The 21,675-nt window shown below is 45.0% G+C and overlaps 1 protein-coding gene across 4 annotated transcripts; it reads left to right on the top strand.

Moving 5' to 3' along the window:
- Positions 1-522: 522 nt before the first annotated feature.
- map3k4 (mitogen-activated protein kinase kinase kinase 4) lies at positions 523-20,685 on the top strand. 4 transcript variants are annotated; one of them, XM_035172752.2, is made up of 27 exons: positions 524-761; positions 6,070-6,260; positions 6,350-7,776; positions 9,402-9,662; positions 10,088-10,240; positions 10,362-10,519; positions 10,650-10,766; positions 10,870-10,969; positions 11,127-11,210; positions 11,308-11,577; positions 11,776-11,925; positions 12,365-12,526; positions 12,853-12,986; positions 13,302-13,380; positions 13,488-13,566; positions 14,541-14,634; positions 14,952-15,074; positions 16,580-16,680; positions 16,777-16,857; positions 17,337-17,528; positions 17,614-17,684; positions 17,781-17,897; positions 17,985-18,144; positions 18,257-18,379; positions 19,099-19,205; positions 19,467-19,646; positions 19,744-20,685. In XM_035172752.2, the coding sequence occupies exons 1-27, from the start codon at positions 730-732 to the stop codon at positions 19,762-19,764; spliced, it is 4,767 nt and encodes a 1,588-aa protein (XP_035028643.1). In that variant the 5' UTR covers positions 524-729; the 3' UTR covers positions 19,765-20,685. The 4 variants fall into 4 exon arrangements, with proteins under 4 accessions (XP_035028646.1, XP_035028643.1, XP_035028644.1 ...); XM_035172753.2 differs by lacking the exon at positions 524-761 and adding an exon at positions 890-1,046; XM_035172754.2 differs by lacking the exon at positions 524-761 and adding an exon at positions 1,092-1,418.
- The last annotated feature ends 990 nt before the right edge of the window (positions 20,686-21,675 follow it).

The following is a 21,675-nucleotide window of genomic DNA, read 5'->3' as shown; positions in this document are numbered from 1 at the left end:
TTTGCACTTTGTCTGGCACATTTTACACTCGGTTTTTTAGATTCTTTTTAGATTTTAAAGTTTAGTTGTAGTTCTTCCTCTTTTAAGCGTTATATCCTTTAGTGTTTTATCATTTTAAGTGTTTTTTTCGGGCAGGTGCAATATTCCACTCACTTTTATTCTGCATTATTATTCTGGGTCTTACATGTTAAGTCCTTGTGTACTGTTCCTTGTTGTTTGTTGCACAATGTACTGTTCTTCGGCTGCTGCAGCTTTTTGGCCCAAAAACGTCCCCCCCCCGGGGACAATAAACTTTATTTGATTTGATTTTGAAGTTGCCCCTGCCATCGTGTCACATTGGGCCCCAGCACTGCAGCAACACACACTGGTGGAGAAGAGCCATTTTCATGCTGATCCAGTCATAATGAGATCATATGATGCCTGATTCATTTAGTTAGTGTTTAGAAAAAAAAACTTGCACGGGGGGGGCCTTGCACAATTATGACCGCGGATGACCTATCCGAGTTGCCGTAGTAATGCAAGACTGTGGCACTCCTCCTCAATGAGCGTTGGAAAGATGGCGACGGCATACGCACCAGCGAGAGTCCGCTGTGCCGGCGGATAGAAAGTGCTCCAAAGAGACACTGATCCGCGTCTCTTGCAAACATTCCCCGGTGCAAAGTGTGCGCGAAGCCGCCTGGACATGGTTTAGTCCATGCACGGCTAGGAACGAGGAGCCGCCGCTTTGCAATGGAGCCTCCGGATCGAAACAAGCCCAGCAGGTATGCGAATCCACCGAACACACACTCCACCATCAGGACCCCGCGCTTGCCAAATAGTGAGCCGAGCGTGACAGCGCAGTCGGCTCCGCGCATCCCTCACAAATCCACTTCCTGCCAAATAGCGGCGCGCGTGCAGTTTGTGCATTTGCAACAGTGGAGTTGCAAACTTTTTTTTTTTTTTTGGAAGCGACACTTTCACACGCACTCCGCCGCGGCTCCAACCGCCCCGGCCTCGCCTCGCTTGCTCGGTAGAAAAAGGGCGCAGAATGGCCGCCAAATGATAAGGTAACGCTACGGACAACAATGAGCCGCCGGGGCAGTGCAAACATGTCAGGAGAGAACAAGCTAGCTAGCGCCTCCGGTTAGCCGCCGCTTGTCAGTTTATTGTTCCCCGACAAGTTCGCAGCGAGACACCCGCGAGCCCCGGGGCGAGAGGAGCGTTGCATTGTGGGGTCGCGAGGTGGACCCGGAGGTGCGTTGTTGTGTGTTCGCGGTGGTCGGGTCATGCATTTCATCACTGGAGCGACGCACAAACTTCGCTAACTCCAGCTAGCATGTCGCTGCTGTGTTGTTGTTAATCCTCCAGCTCGACTCGGCGCTGCTGCTGCTGCCATACTCCTGTGCTGAATCATGATCTGTGCTCGGTGTCCCTGCTCGGTTGGTTCTTCACACACTTTGTGCTGCATGTTATGGGGGTTTTAATAACTCTGTTGGCAATCTGTTGCAGAGTCGGACACATGTGCAGCAGCAGATCTTTCACTGTGTGTGTGTGTGTGTGTGCAGAGGCTGCTTTGGGGGGGATACATGTCTGCAGTCTCACGGGGGTGCACACAAAGAGACGCTCGCAACACGTTTTCCTCTTCTTGTGCACGTCTCTCAGTCGAAATGCTGCAGTGTTTGTCCCTGACCGCCGGCGACAGACCCTCAGGAATCCTGTGTTATGTCTCCCCCCCTCCTCCTCACTTGCAGTTGTTTGTCTGCAGGGCGACTGACTTTCAGGGCATTTATCACGTCGGATCAGCTCTGTCATCTGCGATAATCCGGGTTCTGAGCCAGTATCTTTGTTTTTTTGTTTGTTTTCCACCTCTGTCTGTTCTTTTGACTAATGATTCTGGCACCAGCCGGTTGTTATTCTCTTGCACCCTTGAGGCCGCTCAGTCCGAGGTGCACACACACACACAAACACAAGCTCGCATGATTGTGCAATGCTGGCCCTGGTAATGTAATTGCAGCAAAGTAATGTTTGTCACATAAAGACAAACCCTGAGACTTTAACCGTGCTGTTACTGGAAGCATGACGGGGTCACAAGCTGACATTGATTTTCATGTTTTTTGTTTCACTTTCTCGTTTAGTAGGCAGCCAAAGTTGTGGGTGAAAGTAAACTCTTACAAAACTCCAATATAGAACTTGTACTATTTGTTGCAGTTGCAATATCCATAGAAATTTGCACAATTGCACCCAAATCGTGCAGAGTTTTCAGGGACAGCTCTGCACTCAAATCCAAACGTCGGATTGAAATAACAGGCTTCAAACATGCAAGAAACGAGTTATCTTTTAGTTGTTCTAACGGCAGTGTCGTTCCACCCACCTCGATGTGTATCTGTGCCTAAATGTGAGTTAGTTCAAACTATTTTGAGAAAGAGGAGCTATGCGCTCGCCCGGGCAATCGAAGGCTATCGCTATCTCTTTTGCGAGCACAGAGGTCCTTTTGTCAATAGTGTCTCCTTTTCAAAGTCAGTCTGAAGACATTGTGGCTGATGAGCATTCCAGGGATTTCAGGATGTGGGCTGTGCACAGTGCATTGCTGCCTGGAGACGCAGAGACGCTCATGGTTGTCCAACTCATTAATGCCTGCATTTGCCAGGAGCACAGGCTGCAGAATACAGATGGACCGCCCTCTAGCATTTCCTATCTGCATCCTGTCTCGGCCCACACCTGCTTCAGAGAACTGAAGGCTGCGCTCACATTCTGTCACTCTAATCTGTTATTTCCTTCCAACAATAGAACCTTTTGTAAGTTATAAATCTACAGTACTTAATATTACGAAGTAGGATTGTGTCAGATCTAGTAGAGAGGGAAGGGATAGATGCTTCCAGGATAACTTGGTCATCGTTGCGCAGCTTCAGAAGACCCTGAGGGGTTTAAAGCAACAAAGGTGTTGCTTATGGCTGTCCCCAGTTTCAGATTACATTTCGAAGTTGGAGCAGACTGCTGCCTGCGATGCATTTATGATGCAATTTGGCATACGGAGAAAAATGTGTCATCATACCATTAATCTCATGTTGCTGCCCGCATAGGCAGGGTCTGCATTTAGAAACATGTTAACCACGTGACTTGCTGTTGTTAATGTCATAAGCGTATATAGGTGCAATAATGTGTCTTAGCTGGAGGATTTTCCCTGGTGTCGGGTAATGTGCGAGCACAGCAGTGTTTTAGAAATGCATTCTGTATTTGCATAGTATAGTGCTCGATCCTGCAGGAGCAAACGCCTCTGTAGTGCTTGTAAAGTATGCTCTGCACGAGGGACTGGGAGGTCCACTCCTGGCAGTGTCACGCTGTTCCATAGGAGGGTGTGGTCAAGTATGTCGTGTTCATTGTGTCTGGATTGTGTAAGCCTATGGCAGAAACTCTGAATGCTGCATCAGCTCTGCCTGTATCAGGCGTGCATATTATTGCACAAATCAACCACATTTCTTTCTGCAATTTGTGAACATGCACACACAGAGGGTTTTTTACGTTCTCTTTGCCTCAGCAGTTAACCTTGGATTGACATTACCAGGCAGCAGACACATCCTGTTTACAGTGTGTGTCAGGGGGAGGTAAATGAAGATCTTCATTTAGCCGACCAAGCATCAGTTATGCCAGCACGACCTAGTTAATGGAAACAGTGCTCTTCGAAAAAACCCCGGTCACCTTTTCCTCCTCTTCCCCCTCTCGCTAAAAAAAATCCCCCTTTATTCTGGACATTGTGAGCAAGTGTGCTCACTTACCAGCTGTGTGCTATTCAGCCGTGGGCCTCACGGGCCACGTGTCACAGCTATACAATAGAGCGCCCCTTCCTCGTACAATGGTGTGGATGGTTGGTGTCAAAGGTCAGCCCCCCCCCCTGACTCTGGCAGCTCTTGGTATCATTGCTGAAAAAGAGTCCTGATTTTGTGCTGTTTATTATGCACTCAGTGTTCCTGCCCAGGGGCTCTAGCATTCCTCTGGCCTTTATTGGAGCCCCAGTGAGCCATCAGATGAGCCATTGAGAGCAGCCAGACACCATCTGCAGTGATAATTCACTAGTGGCAGCCAGGCAGGGACAGCTTGAGGACCATAGTGTGTCGATGGTTAACTGCAGGGGCACGCGGGCCAGTGACTTCCTGCAAGTTAGTCTTGGAGGAAAAGCAAGGAAAGTCGGAAGAGGAATTTTGCACTGCCTTTAACTGCAGCGTCTCATAGCAACCAAACAAACTGACTGGCATTGATGCCGTCATAGGTTCCGCTTGTCATTCCTGAGCGATCTAGTCATGCAGTTCTGCATAAGGAAGAGTCTTTTTTAAAAACTCTGCCTCACTCTCTCACACGCATTGACTATTTCGGTCCTCTGACACCACACACCCATGCACGCTTTGGAATGTTTACAAACGCGTGCACAGTCTGATCATGCTTGCGATGGACGCAGTGGGAGGTAGATGGCACGCACTCTATCTGCCCGCCTCATGCAGCTTCCTGATACCTGCCTTGATATCCTCATTGCGTTTGCCCAGGGGATTTGTCTGTTTCCACCGTAGCGAAATGCCTTATATTGTAGCACACAGGATCGCTCACTGTGCCTTCTTGTGCCTGCATACTGAAAAGATCACTGTGGTGTGCTGCTCCTGCAGAACAAGCCCCTTCACTATTTCCTATACAATACACACATAAAGGCACCAGTGTTCTGCTGTGCGAGAGTTCTTCTGTAATTGCAAGACCGTCGTGGCTAAAATGGGTGTGCTGCTGACGTTCCTCTCGCAGTGTGTTTGTTCGTTCATGAAGATTTTAGAGTGCATCAGGAATATTATTGCATGTAAAGTTGCAGGATTTGCAGCAGGTGTCTGTCTGACTAAGTATGTTGTTGCTGCAGCTGCTCCCAGTTGACCGTGTGTGTGTATGGAGACGGAGAGACAGAAGAAAGGCATTAGATGTCTGGACTTTCTCTTTCTATGAGTGGCTCCTTGAAAAGCTTAAGCAAGTGATTTCCAGATTAACCACCCCCCCCCACCCCCCTAACACTCACACATAGTCGCCCAGTGAAAGTGATACAGCTTTGCCCCTTTCAACTCCGTCTGCACGGACACTAACAGGCGCGTGTTGGGGAATGCCTTTCAGTCAGATGATCGATGGGGGGACACATGGTGACCAGCATATGGAACTCCCTTTAAGCATGCCCCTCCTCCTTTTTTCCATTGTTTTTGTTGGTGGGGTCAGACCTTCCAACCTTTCCCTCTAATCCTATTAAAAACCCCTCAGAAAGGCATTAAGGAACAAAGCTGTGACATTGTAATCCAGAAAAGCGTGCCGTCTGCATTCTCCATGTTTTTTCTCTTTTCCTTCTTCCCAGAAGGAACTGATTCAAGTGTTTTCTTTTCATGCAACATATTCGACTATATGGCTTTTCATAATTGGAAATTCAGTCAGAATGTGGTTAAGCAACCTTGATGTCCAAATCTTTATTGTGGCTCAAGATTTACTATAATCACTTGAAAGTTATGTTGTTTTGAACTGGCTCTGCTTTTGCTTACAGTCGAACAAGTTCTACACACTTTTGGTGAGTGCCTGACTTGGGCAGTAGGGTTGAGGACTTAGCAGACAGAGTTAATGAGGGTTACTATTTCTCCCTCTCCAGTTGAGCCATCATGTTTACCTAGACTGAGAGGGGGTGCCCACAGCTTATTATCCCGCGTCTGGACGGCTGTGGTCATGCACATAGCATTTCTGCTGTACGTTTTGGGAGGCAGCCAGTCAGACTCCAAAGGACAGACACCTCGTCAGTGTGTTGTAGGTTGCAGCAGACATTCAGTCTAGTTGCAGTTTGGCAACTTGTTTGCTGTGGTATTACGGGAGGTTTGCTGCACAGTCTGTTTTGGGTACAAACAACCGAGCATTTTTTAACTTTGTACACACGTCATGAGTGTTGTTGTATGATATGACTGAAACTTTCATTATGCTAAAGGTTTGGCTTGTGGTTAACATCACTTCCTGGTAACAGTGATTATTGTAAATATGCAAATCAAGATTGTTTGTTTAGTCAGTTTTGGCCTAAATGTCATTTAACGTTGACAGGCAGGCCAAGCCAGTGCAAGATGCATCCCAAAAGAACTCTGAGATGGATGAATCCTGGGACTCTCCCAGTGAGGAAGAGGAAGCTCTGTATGGCGCATCACCTCCTTATAACCCCCGTCAGATGAAACGCATGTCTGGCAAACATCAGAGGAACAGCCAAGCAAAGACTTCTGGACGATCTCCCAACAAGGGTAAGTTAAATTCATGAATTGGTTTCACTGAAATATCCGTGCTTTAAAATAGGTTTTTACATGTATTGTATTTTCTGTGCTCGCTTCAGCCGACCTTACCCCACCTGTTGTGAAAGAGGGTCCCAGGCCAGTGGAAACCCCAGAAGAACCCAACTACAAGCACGGCAAGAAGCAGAGGGCCACACTGCGCTCCACAGAGAGAGACCACAAGAAGACATTTGAAGGCTCCTTCATGCTGGATCCACTCTCAAAGTCCAGCCCTTTCAGTGCCCTCAACATGGATCCAAGGAAGCATTACTTGAGCTTAGGCTGCAGCAGTGGCAAACTGCCAGTGTCTATGCCCCATATTGCCCGGACCCACCGACAGACCTCCAGGACTGACTGCCCTGCCGACCGCCTCAAGTTCTTTGAAACTCTGCGCCTGCTGCTAAAGCTCACGTCTATGTCCTCCAAGAGGAAGGAGAAGGAGCAGAGAGGTCTGGAGAACATGGCCTTCATGGGTCACAACAACGAGGTCATTTGGTTGGAGCTGCAGGCTTGGCATGCACGCCGCTCCACCGGTGATCAGGACCTTTTTCTTTTTACTGCCCGCCAGGCCATCCCTGACATCATCAATGAGGTGCAGCACTTTAAGGTCAACTATGATAGCCTGAGAGGGGCCCAGTGTTCAGGGTCTCAAACAATCCCGGGGGACTGTCACAGCATCCCAGATCTAGTCTGCGGGGTGGAGAGAGAGCCTGGTGTAGCAGAGACCAACCACTGTGGAGTAGATCCCTGGGGCTTTAGTGCATGTCCCTCGACTGCATTGAATGCAGCCGAGCCTCTGGGCTCTGGCGCTGATTGCAGGGAACACCTTCAGCGCCAGCGGCTGGCTTTTGAGCAGGTCAAGCGGGTGATGGAGTTGCTGGAGTCTCTGGAAGCTTTGTATCCCTCTTTGCAGGCCCTGCAGAGGGACTATGAAAAGTACGCAGCACGAGACTTCCAGGGCAGGGTGCAGGCGCTCTGTCTGTGGCTCAATATCACCCAGGACCTCAACCAGAAGCTGCGCGTAATGGCCACTGTGCTGGGCCTCCACGATCTATCCCGTATCGGGTGGCCTGTCTTTGAGATCCCCTCACCTCGCTGCTCCCGTGGCAATGACGAAGAAGACAATGAGAGAGATGAGGAGAATGACTCCACAGCCACTTTTACAGCAGAGAGTGAAGGGGAGGACAGGGATGCTGAGGAGGAGGGGGAATTTGGACATGTAGCAGATGGAGAGTTGTCTCCCTCCCTGACTCCTAAATTTGCCCGCTTGTTGTCAGAAGACGAGTTTCTCCCAACTGCCACTGTCGGAAGTGCAGAAGCAACAGTGGGAGGGGGAGTGTTCTGCCCCACAGCCATCTACAGACCGTTTGTGGATAAAGCTCTGAAACAGATGGGACTGCGTAAACTGATCCTCAGACTGCACAAATTGATGGACCGCTCTCTTCAGCGGGCCAGAGCGGCGCTGCTTCGCCACATGCCTGCACTTGAGGTGAGACTGCAATATCTGCTAGCTGCACACTCAGTGGTTACCTAAATATTATTGCCTTAAGCAGAACTAAAATCAGCTTAACAAAGGTCCAAAATGCACTAGTTGGGATACTTCCATTTAGCATTTGTTTTGAATGTTGCATTCTTTTTTTCATTGCAAATAATATCAGCATAACAATTTAAATGAGAAGGTCAGTCTTTGAAAAATACACTTTCTCAGTCTTTAGGTGCTGCCATACATTTTCTCTAGGGTTTAAGTCAGGTGACTGTGAAGGAAAGTGCATAACAGGAGACGTGACATCTTGGCTGATGGGTCTCCTTTTGGTTCTTTCAAAGCTTTGATGCGTTTGGGGTCGTCATGAATCAGTATGAATCCCTCTGCACAAAGCTGCAAACCAGGGACTGTAGCATGTCTGATGAATGAGGCGGTCATGGTGTAATCAAATCATCGCCAAAGTCGGCAAATCACCCCCAGTTTTAAAACTTCCCACCGCCACGTTTTTGATAAATTGCAGTATCACTCTCTCTCCTGTATATACACCCTTCTGTTACTGCCATAAATATCAAGCCTGGATTCATCAGTAAATTTCCTCAAGCAACTTGTCCTCTGAGACCACTACAAGACAGCCTTAAATAGTACTTCTGCTGATTGGAGTCTTGCATTTATTATTATTATTATTATTATTATTATTATTATTATGTTAAATAATTTAACTAAGCTTGATGCATTGATCTTAATGATGATGTGGTCACTTATAGTGTGCCTCATCGTTCTATGGATTCAACTGATCCAGTTTCTGCAAAGTGTTTGAGTTCCATGCACTGCCCCATTAGAAACCTTAAGTCTGGCCACGTCCCTCTTTGCTTAGATAACAATATGACTTTCACTTAGTTCTGATGCCATATGTCCCACTGTCACTATGCTACCAAGTAAGCAACGATCTTCTGGAAACCTGAGGCTCAGCCTTATTTATAACAAATGAACACTGGCTGTAAGCTGAGTTACTTGAATGAGACTTTGACGAGAAGATCAAACCCACCGAGTGTCATCTGAGCTCATGTCTTAATGGAAGGGATGCAACTCAAGGAAACCTGATCCCTTTTGTACTAAGGAGGGGTGTGTGTGCGTGTGTGCACGTACGTGTGTCCTGCAATGGTGAAAGTTATAAAGAAACAGCGATTAAGAGGAAATTATTGTTTTAGAGTTCATTATGATGAAGCCAATGTTTTGAAAATGAGCTTTGATAAGTGAGTGGATCAGTATATGGACGTTCAGACAGACTCTTTCCTCCTCTTGCAAACAGGGAATGTGAACACTTCTTGGATTGTGAGATATGAAGGAAAGAGGAGGAGACACTAGTTGTAGCTCTATAACATTGACCAGATCTAAAGCTTTATATCTGGCCAATGTTATAGAGCCCAGAAAAGACGCATATTTACTTTGCTGATCCCTGTCTGAGATAGTGCAGCCATGATGGATCAAGCTTTGAAAACCGTGCTTGAATAAGATTTATTAAATGGCGAGGCCAACTTTGAATTTATTCTAAAGCCCAATGTTGACTCTGATAATGTAACCACATTGAAACTTGCTGAATTAACTCCCCTCGACCTATGTTCCTCCGGCAGTTTGCAGAATTCCCAGACCCCATGCTATACAGCGACTACCTGCCTGAGCTGTCACGCCACATGTCCTGCAGTGGTGCGGCTCACCCGGAGCTCAGAGCAGACCAGGTGTCCTGGGAGGATTTGCTGGACATGGACCTCCCGTCTTTCCGGCCTGCGTTCCTCGTGCTGTGCAGAGTTCTCCTCAACGTCATTCACGAATGCCTTAAACTGCGACTTGAACAGAGACCTGCCGGAGAGCCTTCACTGCTCAGTATCAAACAGGCAAGCAGCTGCAGAGACACTTCCTTTAGGGTGTATAGTTTTTGAGTCACACTTCTCTCCGATGCTTTTTACTTCTAACAATATGTTTTAATTCATGCTTTCTTATTTTTCTCATATGAAGATAAAAGATCAGTCATCTGGCACATATAGGCTATATGAATACTTTCTATATGGATACTAATTGAATGACAATACTTCAGTGTTTGTGGATTTTTCCTCTTCCCAAGTCTTTTAGAAAGCTTTGAAACTCCTCCGTATTTATTAGCAAATGATTCTAGCTCATTCAATTTTGTCTGAAAGAAGAAATATTAAGTTAACTACTGTTACAATTTCTCAGAATTATCTTTGAAAACTAATATGCTTGTAAGGTTGGTCATATGTAAGTGCTAAAACCTGTGTTTTTATGTGTTATTTGTGCTGTGCAGTTGGTGCGTGAGTGTAAGGAGGTTCTTAAAGGTGGTCTCCTGATGAAGCAGTATTATCAGTTCATGCTGCGCGGTGTGGTCGCCGATGCTCAGGGCTTACAGACCAATGCCAATATTGATGAGTTTGAAGAAGACCTTCACAAGATGCTGATGGTAAGAGTCCCAATCTTCCTCCCACCTCTACATGACGCTGGCCTTAAAAGATCTATAACCGTCGTAAAGAAAGACTTGTGAATGCATTATTAAAATGGAACATCTGTCCCTGTTTATGTAGGTTTACTTCGACTACATGCACAGCTGGATCCAGATGTTGCAGCAGCTCCCCCAGGCCTCTCACAGCTTAAAGAACCTGTTAGAGGAGGAGTGGCACTTCACCAAGGTCATCACTCCTTATATCCGTGGAGGGGAGGCCCAGTCTGGGAAGTTATTCTGGTGAGTGAACCCCAAAATTCCTGTAAAAGACACGTCACCTACTTCCAAATCAAAGCGATACAACACCTTTTATAGCTTAAAACCCTTTGAGTCATTTATATGAGATGAAGGACTGTTCCTTTCTTGGCAGTGACATCGCTGGGATGTTGCTAAAATCCACCGGGGAGTTCCTCGATGCAGGTCTGCAGAAAAGTGGTAATGAATTCTGGGAAAGTGCAGATGACAGCACGGCCTCAGATGAAATCAGGTGAGGGCAATAGACGGGATTAGATTTCTTTCTTCTCAGTCAGTATCACAATGTTTTTGCCAAGTGGATAACTTTTAAACTTGGATTCTTTTGATTCTTCCAGGCGGTCGGTTATTGAGACTAGTCGATCACTCAAAGAGCTGTTTCACGAGGCCAGGGAGCGAGCGTCCAAGGCTCTAGGCTTTGCCAAAATGCTTCGCAAGGTGAGAGACAACAGCAAGGAATTTTTCACTCCCTTGAAACGGAAAGCCACAACAACATAGGACTTGGCAATTTATCCATGACCCTGTTTTCGCTGCTCACTGAAGAACTGGGACTGTGTGTTCTGACACACCACTTTGTTTGCTTCCCTCTCCGCAGGACTTGGAAGTCGCAGCCGATTTCAGTATCACCAACGGGGTGCCTTGTCTCCTCGAGGCGCTGAAGAAGAGAAACTATGTCAAGGTGTGTTTTCTTTTTGGGTAATTTTGTACATTTCTGTTCATTCTTTTCTGTCCTCAGGCCATTTGTGTTCTATTTAACCTCCTTCTATTATGTCCAGGTTCAGATTCCAGGTTTGGAAGAGCTGCAGGTTTTTGTCCCCTGTGGTTTGATGGATCAGCGGCCACTCATCCTGCAGCTTCTCAACGCCGCTGCGGGTAGAGACTGCTCCAAGGAGCCGGAGGAGATCGCTGATGATGAGGCCTACCTCCTCATGAGTAAACACAGAACTGGGGACTCCACTGCTGATTCTGACTGGGCTCAGTGGGATGGAGAGTTGCTGAAACTGGTCCCCCAGATGGAAACTGTTGACACTTTAAGTGCTATGAAGGTATGTGTGAGTGAGTGTGTGTGTGTGTGTGTGTGTGTGTGTGTGTGTGTGTGTGTGTGTGTGTGTGTGTGTGTGTGTGTGTGTGTGTGTGTGTGTGTGTGTGTGTGTGTGTGTGTGTGTGTGTGTGTGTGTGTGTGTGTGTGTTTTTATGTTTTTGTCGATTTATCTACAAGCATCCCTCTCCTCTCGTGCTCTCAGGTGGAGAATATGCTCTTGATAGTAATGCAGTCTGCTCACCTGGTGGTCCAGCGAAAGGCCTTCCAGCAGTCCATGGAGGATGTGCTCACTCTTAGTCGGGAGCAAACATCGAGCCAGCCTCTTATTGCCAGTGCTCTGGAGGAGCTCAAGGTACTTGCACAACCACAAGCGATGATTTCTAACCAGTTAAAACTCTGGTTGATGTTGTTGTCGAGACTGTTGCATGTGTGTGTCCTACTTTCAAATCTGTATTTCACCACACCAGCTCAGTTACCCTAAATTTCCACTCCATTAACAGTAAATGGCAAAAAAAGCACACAGACAGATTTTAGAAATCATACTCAAAAGGATGGTCTCTAAACTGTAACATCTGTTACAGTCAGAGTCCTGCACAGGTCTAATTTTGCAATCCCGCAGGTCAGCTTACCTCGGTGCAGGTGCAGAATTCTACAGTGCGAGTATCAATACCACATGTTATTTCTCATTTAGATTTTGAGAGTTTCAACAGAACCTTTTTTTTTATTAGAAAATAATAACTCAATCTAATATTTGCTCTTTCCTCTCTCCCTCTTTCTCTGTCCGGCCACAGAATGAGGCACTACAGCTATGCATTAAGATCAACACCGCCATTGACCGAGTGGAGTACATGTTCACCACAGAGTTTGAGGCAGAGGTGGAGGAGTCTGAGTCAGCCACTCTGCATCAGTACTACAGGGAGGCAATGATACAGGGCTACAATTTTGCCTTTGAGGTAAGAGCCTGCAGGGTTTTAGAGACCTGGAATGTAAGACACTGTATGTTTTTACAGACGCCGGGCAATAGATTCTTAACGTCTCATTTACCCCTTTGACACAGATCTGTCCTGGTCAGGGCTTGTGGCACAAGAGACACATTTTCACTTCACTAACGTTTAGGATAATGTACTCTTTGTGGTATCTGTGTGATTATGGGTAATGTTGTACAGAGGGCAAAGAAGTTGCATTAACACTGAATTAATTGCAAAGTCCTCTGATGAGAGGAAGCTGCAGCGGTAATCCTCAATATTTTCCCTGTTTCCCTCTTTTTTGTTATTTACAGTACCACAAGGAAGTGGTGCGCCTGATGTCAGGGGAGTTCAGGCAGAGGATCGGGGAGCGCTATATAGCTTTTGCCCGTAAATGGATGACCTATGTCCTGACCAAATGCGAGAGCGGCAGGGGCACCAAGCCCAGGTAAGGCCTTACCTCCTACTCAGCTAAGCACTACAGTTTTAGTGAGGCACGTTATAATTTCAGTATGTTGCTCAGGGATGCTCTTTGCGGTTCAAGCCCTCTGGTTAGTCATTTACCTCACGAACCAGTAAACCATCCTAGTAGTTTTGGACAAATAAGTCAACAAACTACAGACTTTGGAAGAATAAAAAGCGTTTTTTGTTACAGTATATAAAATATCTTTATAATAGTTGAAATGTTTTGTTTGTGTGATAAAAGCCTCCAGTACTTGAAAGCTTTGGGACTCACTGATCGACTGCCATGTTGCTCCTACAGGTGGGCGACTCAGGGTTTTGATTTTCTTCAGGCCATTGAACCTGCCTTCATATCAGCATTACCTGAGGATGACTTCCTGGTAAAATGACCAGCTTTCTTCTCTTAAGTCTATAAATGCACACCGGTATAGTCTGCACCTGATTTGTTTATTATCTATTGACTGTGAATTCATCTTTCTCTCTGCAGAATCTACAAGCTTTGATGAATGAATGTATTGGGCATGTGATTGGAAAACCTCACAGCCCGGTCACGGGGCTGTACATCGGTAAGCCGCTCCTCTGTGGTATGAACTGTCTGTGACTTCTACATCTGTAGGTCAGGACTTATTTCAGTGTTTACATTTGGTTGTCGGTTTATAACATGGTTGTGAGGGGGACACAAAACAGACACAACAGCTATGAAATAATAATACAAAAAAACGGTTCCCATAGAATAGCAAAGAGTTATTTGAAGTTTGTGAGTTATAGAAACGAAACTTAAAAAAATATCTCTTTTGACAAGACACTTAGATGATGTAGTGGTGTAGTAGTCACATTTTGACTTAGGGCTCATTCATGCTGCCTTACGTACGAAAATAGATTCCAGGCTGTGTGTCCCTGTGGCCGGGCAGCATGCTAACATCATATACAGTAGATGTCTGTAGTCGCAAAGTCTCTCACCATTATTCAAATGTCTTCCTTTCTTCCTGATTACTGCTACTAGTAATGCTCCGTCTCGTCCGTATATGTAAGCTTTCAGAAGACACAAATACGGACAAAATGACTTAGAGAGAGGGCTCCATCAGTTTCATTATACATATCTAACGTGGAATAAATGAAATATTAGATACAGTCTCCCTCAAAATATAAAAGCGACCAATGACATTAGAGAGAGTACGGTGACATTTTGTGTGGAGCAAGCCTGTAGATGCCTAATTGGAAACACACAAATTTATCCTAAAACGCATTTGTTTTTCTTTCCCACTCCCACTTTCAAACAGTTTCCTTTTTGCATTATACATTTAATTCTTCTTTTTAAAAATATATTTTCCCCTTTCTGTCTTGTTCCCTTTTTTTACTCACGTGAAGCATTTTACATCTGTCTGTTTTAAGAAATGCTAAGTGAGTAACGTCGCCTGCTGATAGCAAGCGAACCGTCTGGAGCCACGAGGTTCACCCCATCAATGTACAGTCTGTTCCAGGTTTGCTTTGGTCGGTGGCTTGACTAAATTAAGCAATGGGTGTTTTTTTTCTTCTTCAGCTCCCAGGAATAGTCCTCGTCCCGTAAAAGTACCTCGTTGCCATAGCGACCCACCAAACCCCAATCTGTTCATCCCCAATGCTGAAGGGTTCAGGTAAGTGACGACAGCTTCTTACAATACTGCGTTTTACTTTTAATACTCTTTCCTGCATGGCTGATTGTGCACCATTACCTTGCTGTAGTTGTTAAGCTTGTGTGTCATGTAAGCCTCTTTGTGTGTCTGTGTGTGCTACTGTGTCTGTCAAATGTTGTTTTATTGTCTGAGTGAGAGCGAGTGTGTGTGTTTGTGTGTGTCTGTCCGTCCCTCAACCAGCCACCCAGTCACATGCACAAACATTTGTAAGCATATCCCCCACAAGCCACCTCACCTCCCCAGGCGGCGCTCCTCAGTTTGTCCTTCTCGCCACACAGCTCTCGAAGTCTTCCCTGCGATCTCCGGAACCAGCTGTTCCCCAACGGCCCCCGCCCCGTCCCTCAGGGCCCGGGGGAACACAGCCACATCAAAGCAGCAGGCGGCACCCCCAGTGACGTCAGGTAGCCTGTTGTCCAAACACAGCCCCAGATACAAAAAAAACAAAACACCACTAATGTTTTCTTAAAAAGGAAAATATGCTTCATTTTAAGATTTGATTTAAAAAAAAAAAAACTATTCTGAGGATCATTAAACTTTTTTTATGGAATAAGCATGAGCCGAAAAGTATTTTACCCTATTTTCAAATCTGTGATGTCGGTTTAAATTAGAATTTTAAAAAGATGGGAAGAATGAAACACGATCCTTGTGCTAGTTCTTGGAACAGATGGATGTATATTTTATCGTACATGATTTGTAGCTTTGATTTATGTTTCACTGGCAGATTGTGGATTTCCTTCTTTTAACCTTCTGATTGCATCTAAACAAAAACTATAAATTTGGATATTGAGACAGATATTGGATTAACTTCTGTTTCCACACAGTCACTCTGCCATTCTTTTAAAACTGAGCATTTCCAGGCTCCGGTGCAACATCAGAAATCTCAATCCTGCATCAGTCTTAAGCAATTTTTAGAGGACTTTAAATTGTTTGAATCCAACAATAAGGCATTACCCTTCATACTCTTCATTGAAGAATTCAAATGCACTGATGCTGCAATTACAGCATGGTTATTCAGATATGATTACGTTAATCCCTATAGTATAAAGTTTAAATGATCCACTAAAAGATGCATCTAAATAACAGCATGGAACTGATGTTGGATACAAAAGACTTTTAAAATGTCAGAATAACCTAAAAATTGACCTGGAATCCTTTTACCCTTTTGATATTTCAAAATGTCACCAAATCATGAAAATGTCTCCACACTCTTCTTATTACAGGTCAAGTGAATTTGCTGTGCATGGTGTGAAAATGGTGGGGGGGGGGGAACACGACCTCATTGAACGAGTGGCCTGTGATATTCTGCTTTTTAGTGCTTTTAACATCAGCCTTGCTTTAATTCTGATGATTCACTGCACATCAGATTTTCTGGTGCGTCTTGTGTTTGCTTTTTACAATCAGACCATGCACTCTAGGGATGTCACCTTCAAACGTGAATGTCTCTGATGCATGCTGAACTGTGGGTGCAAGCTAAATCTTTGTCTCGCTTGAAAGGACAGATTTTGTCATTTGATCTGTTGTCTTTAAACCTCAAATCTGGCTTTTCAGAACGTCGGTTTTTTTTTATGGTTGATTGTTTAGATAATGTATTAATGTATATAATTTACGATATGTCATTTTTAATTTTAAACACTGAAGTCTGGGAACATTTTCCCCAAGTGCATCTCAAGGTGAAGAATCTAAATCTTTTCAAATAGAGGGTCTGATTACATTAAGATGCTTTTTGTGCATGAAACTTTATGAAGGACATAAAAATAAAGTGCAGTCCTGGCAGAGGAGATTTAACTCATTGCTGATCTTTAACATGGCCATTAACAGAGAAACCCTCAGAGTGAAACATATCCTCTAAATCAGACGTTTCTGCTCAAACCACCGTGTTGCATCAGCTTCTTTCGTGTGTTTACAGGGGATCCAGTTACCACGAGAATGACCGTCTGTCATCAGTTGCAGCCGAGTTGCATTTCAAATCTCTGAGCCGCCACTCCAGCCCCACAGAGGACAGAGAAGGTGGGTGCGCTCAATACATCACCATGGTTTGATTCCCATTGTGAATGTTCCTCTGCCTGATTAGGTGAACGGCTCCCGTGATTTTTCTCCCTCCAGAACCCTCGTATCCGAAGGTAGATCCCAACAGCGCCGCCCGCCGAAGCTGGGAGCTCCGCACCTTCATCAACCAGTCCAAAGGTGAGACTCTGGAGGGATGAGCATGTTAAGTGTAGTTCACACTTTTAGCCCTATTTTCCACTCGCCAAGAAATTGTGAAACTTGTCGACAGAAGCCCCAGATTGGAGCCAAATGTGCGTTCGATCGGCAGTTGCCAATCATTATGTGGGAACTCATCAAAGACGTAATTCGAGAGGATTCTCGACATGTCGCCTCCTCCGACTAGATTTCTTGCAAATTAAGTATTTGTCAATTGGCCACAGCTACAGGCAACCAGAGTGCAGGAAGTTGGGGGTTTCTTGTGGTGACAGATCGTGTTCCGTGTCATGTAGTATGAACTCACAAGGACTGCAAGACTTCCCATCAGAAACAGCAAGTCATGTAGTGTGACTCTGCACAGCATTCCAACGACTTTGAAACGTGTGTCACCTGCACTTGTCATTAGATAAACTGCTCCGTACAGTTGTTTGACTCACCGATCATTTTCTGTCCTGTCTTAGACACGGCAGCACGGCAAAGCCCCATGGAGGCCGTCCGTCGCTCCATTCGCAAGTTCGAAGACAAGCGCTACGCCGTGATGAAGCAGCGCAACATTATCGGCCAGGTGTGTCACACGCCCAAGTCCTACGACAACGTCATGCACGTCGGGCTCAGGAAGGTGACCTTTAAGTGGCAGAGGGGCAACAAGATAGGTACGACCAGCTCGTGACTGCATTTTCTGTAATGGGGGGGGGGATTTAACTCACACTGATGACGTCTTCCTGTGTGTGATTACAGGTGAGGGCCAGTATGGGAAGGTGTACACTTGCATCAATGTTGACACTGGAGAGCTAATGGCCATGAAGGAGGTATGTACTCTAGCAAGATCAGCTCAGTGGTTTTCAAAATAAAGTAAATATATGTAATAATAAATATATACATGTGTGTATTTATTTTTCAACCAGATCCGGTTCCAGCCCAATGATCACAAAACAATCAAGGAGACTGCGGATGAGCTGAAAATATTTGAGGGCATTAAACATCCAAACCTTGTGCGATACTTTGGAGTTGAGCTCCATCGGGTAAGGGACATGTGTTAATGTCAGTTCAGGCCTCACATGGTCCACACTGAGGCAGTTTGGTATAAATCTTTAATGTTCCCCCCACAGGAGGAGATGTACATCTTCATGGAGTACTGTGACGAGGGCACCCTGGAGGAGGTGTCCAGACTGGGGCTGCAGGAACACGTCATCAGGCTCTACAGTAAACAGATCACTACAGCCATCAACGTCCTGCACGAACACGGCATCGTCCACCGTGATATCAAGGGTCAGTGTCACATTTTTTCTTTTTTTTCCTAATCAGTGGTGCAGAATATTCTCAATGGACTTAATTTCCCAAGTGATTTAGTGATGGGTTTAATCTGTTCTTTTTATATCAGGAGCCAACATCTTCCTGACGTCGTCTGGTCTCATTAAGCTGGGTGACTTTGGCTGCTCGGTTAAGTTGAGGAACAACACTCACACGATGCCTGGGGAGGTGAACAGCACCCTGGGAACTGCAGGTAAAATTACCTTTCTTTTTTTGTCTGTCCATTAGCAGGATTACTGGGAAACTGACGTCCATGAATCTATGGGTGGGACGTGGTCCAAGGAAAAATTCAATTCATTCGATTTTGAAGCAGATCCAGATAAACAGATAGATCCAGGATTTTTTTTCACTTTCTTTATTTTAGTAAGATTGGGCGTTAACTGACATTTTAGTACATTTCTAAAGAAATAATGCATTTATCGTTACGAATAAAATCAGGCATATGTATAGTACTATCTATGCAAAGGTGATATGAACAGTATATATATTTATATATATCTAATGTGGAACCTGGTCTCAATACATGCGATATGTTGATATAGTTGGCCTCATAGAGATATGAATTCTCAGCTCTCCTCTAGTGATGTGTGTGTAGGTCATAACCTACCAGCAGGGGTCACTGTGGCTTAATAATTTTATTTCCAACCATTTAGAATAGAATCCTTTTATTGTCATTCATGAATGGATGCTGTCTCACATGCTAAGTTTAAAAACAAATTATGTATTGAAAACGTGAATCCTCACATACTGTTCTTTTTGTCAAATTGGTGAATACATTGAGCTTGTCATGCTTCATGGTTCGTGTCATTATTATTCTACAAATGTCTTATAATGATTGTCATATGCAGCATCAACATTGCTGCTTCTTAAATTCCACTGTTTTTAACTATTGGCTTTTTTCTCTCTTATCAGCTTACATGGCTCCTGAAGTCATCACACGAGCAAAGGGTGAAGGTCATGGGCGAGCAGCCGACATCTGGAGTTTGGGCTGCGTCCTCATCGAGATGGTGACAGGAAAGGTAACGGGTGATAGAAAAGACTTCTGTGCTTTAGGAGGTTTTAAAACACAAGAGTTTCACTCAGGCTTACCTGTTGTTGCTCTGCTGTCAGAGAGAAGACAGATTATGTTCTTGTGGTCATTTATCATCTTATTTTAGATTTATTGTTATAATTAGAAAATAGAGACCCTAGTTGAAGCATTTCTGTTTTAATTCACTTTAATTCACACGCAGAAACAACCGGGAAGTGACTCATGTTCTTACTTTAATCTCGACCTGCAGAGACCCTGGCACGAGTACGAGCACAACTTCCAGATCATGTACAAAGTGGGCATGGGCCATAAACCCCCCATCCCGGAGAAGCTGAGCACAGAGGGGAAGGACTATCTCGGCCACTGTCTGGAGAGCGAACCCAAACGCCGCTGGACCGCCAGCATGCTGCTCGACCACCCGTTTGTCAAGGTGAGTGACTTCTGCGACACCCGCTGTCAACGCCGCCATGACTTAAACTTCACGCGACACGAGTGACATTACAGCTGCTGCCTCTTGTCTGTTCCAGGTTTGTACAGATGAAGAGTGAGACCTGCTCTGTGGCCTTCACGTTTACACATTAAAGCACTACTGTACATGCTGTCAGCAAAAGAAAAAGGAACTGTGGACTTTCGGGAAGCGCAAGTAACGGCTAAAGGCACATGGAGCTAAACTGAGGAAGTAATATAAAATCATTTCAGAGGACAACTGGACCTATGGAATATAGGGTTGTTGTGTCTTTATGCACCCATGGACTGTGGGGGGGGGGATGGGGGACAGGGGTGGGACTGTACATACTGTAAGAATAGGATTGGCTTTAATTCTTGTATAAACAATATTGTAAAGTTAAAGTAATTATTACCACGTTTGTTGTTCTCACTGGTAAAGAGACCTCTGAAAAGGCATTGATGAATACCTTTTTTTTTTATTTTAAACAAATATGTGTGTGTGTGGGGTGGAGGGGGCAAATCTATGGCACTTTTAAACTGTTTACCCAAGGGGTCAGTTGAGTAGAGGAGGGAGGAATCTCATGTCAGTCGCCCGGTGAGGCAGAGGAGGATGCGGTAAACCTCACCGAACGGAAGGAGCCGCGGTTTACCTTGATGAAATGAGCACCATCCAAATAGTCCGATTTAATTTATCACTCGTCGTTCTGGCGAGAGGGGGGGGGTGTCGCTAGGAAGGATTTTATTTTATTACGTGTATTTTTTCTTTGCCTTTCGCTGAGGAGTAAACGTCAAGTCGGAGCAATGTTCAAGTCCACTGGTCACTGATGAAGACCTGTTCATGCGACTGGAGCGTAGCCGACAAAGAGGAGACACGGGGCCTGCTCTCCCTCCCTGCTGCTGAACACACAACTTCCACACAACCAAACATAAGACGACGACACAACTTCTGGTCCTCTGCTGCTCTTAAAGTGTTTGCTATGTACAAACAATATTAATAAACCAATTTGTTTTTATAAGTGAAACGTGTATATTTTTCTTCACACATGACATTATTACCAGAATGAGGTAAAAAAGTGCAAACCTTTATCCTGAAATATTTTCATTGTTGTGTGAGGGACACAGGCTGCATGGCACTGTTCAGTTTCAGGATCTGAAGACTTCAGCATAAAGAAAAAGTGAAGCTGTGAAGGACAATATCCAGAAAGAGAACATTTAAAATATTATTTAAGTCGCAAACACAGAGGGTCAGTTATGCAATACAAAAATCTTTTTCAAAACACTGGGAAAATCCCAAATGGGACAGTTGATCCTCAGTGATATTATAGATAGCATTTGGAAGTTCTAACTTGTGGCTTTAAATATTATAATATATGTTTTTAAGGATTTATGGATCACTTAAAAGCCCTTTCAAAGAAGGACTTTAGACACCCTGGTTGTTTTTCTAAAGATAAAATGCTGTAAGGCGTATTCTACCATAATCCTCTCATTAACAACATTGTAATAAGACTTATTGAAGGTGACCAAAATATATTGAGTAATAAGTGAGAAACTTGGTGCTGATTTACATGAATTCATACTGACACACTTTACATCAGCTCACTGTTACAGTTTTGCCTTTGAGCAGAGCAGTGATAATGATGGGGGCAGCGATTCCCTGATTGCTAAATTAATGAGTTTGAGCGGGTAGCAGGCCCAGAGGGTGGAGGAGCAAGCAGGACCAGAACAGCCAGTTGATCAAGGTCCAGGGGCTGGTTATGGTGCCGGGGAAAACTCCCTGTAATGTTGTCAACAGTCATTCTGCAGATAGATCAATGCAGAGACAAGTCAATAATACCATAGAAGTGTCAGGGAAGGAATTTCCACAGGCGGAAACCGAAACCACTAGTTTCCTGTGTAAACACCTACACACCTAGAGGTGAGACATACCGTCGCACTCAGATCTGTTGAACAGATAAATCAGCTCGGCCAATATTGACCTAACGTGTGACCGTAACTTGCAGTTCTCTGCCTGC

The sequence above is a fragment of the Hippoglossus stenolepis genome, chromosome 12, assembly GCF_022539355.2.
Source record: "Hippoglossus stenolepis isolate QCI-W04-F060 chromosome 12, HSTE1.2, whole genome shotgun sequence".
In the NCBI taxonomy this organism is placed as follows: domain Eukaryota; kingdom Metazoa; phylum Chordata; class Actinopteri; order Pleuronectiformes; family Pleuronectidae; genus Hippoglossus; species Hippoglossus stenolepis.
This window is presented reverse-complemented; position numbering and strand designations above follow the sequence as displayed.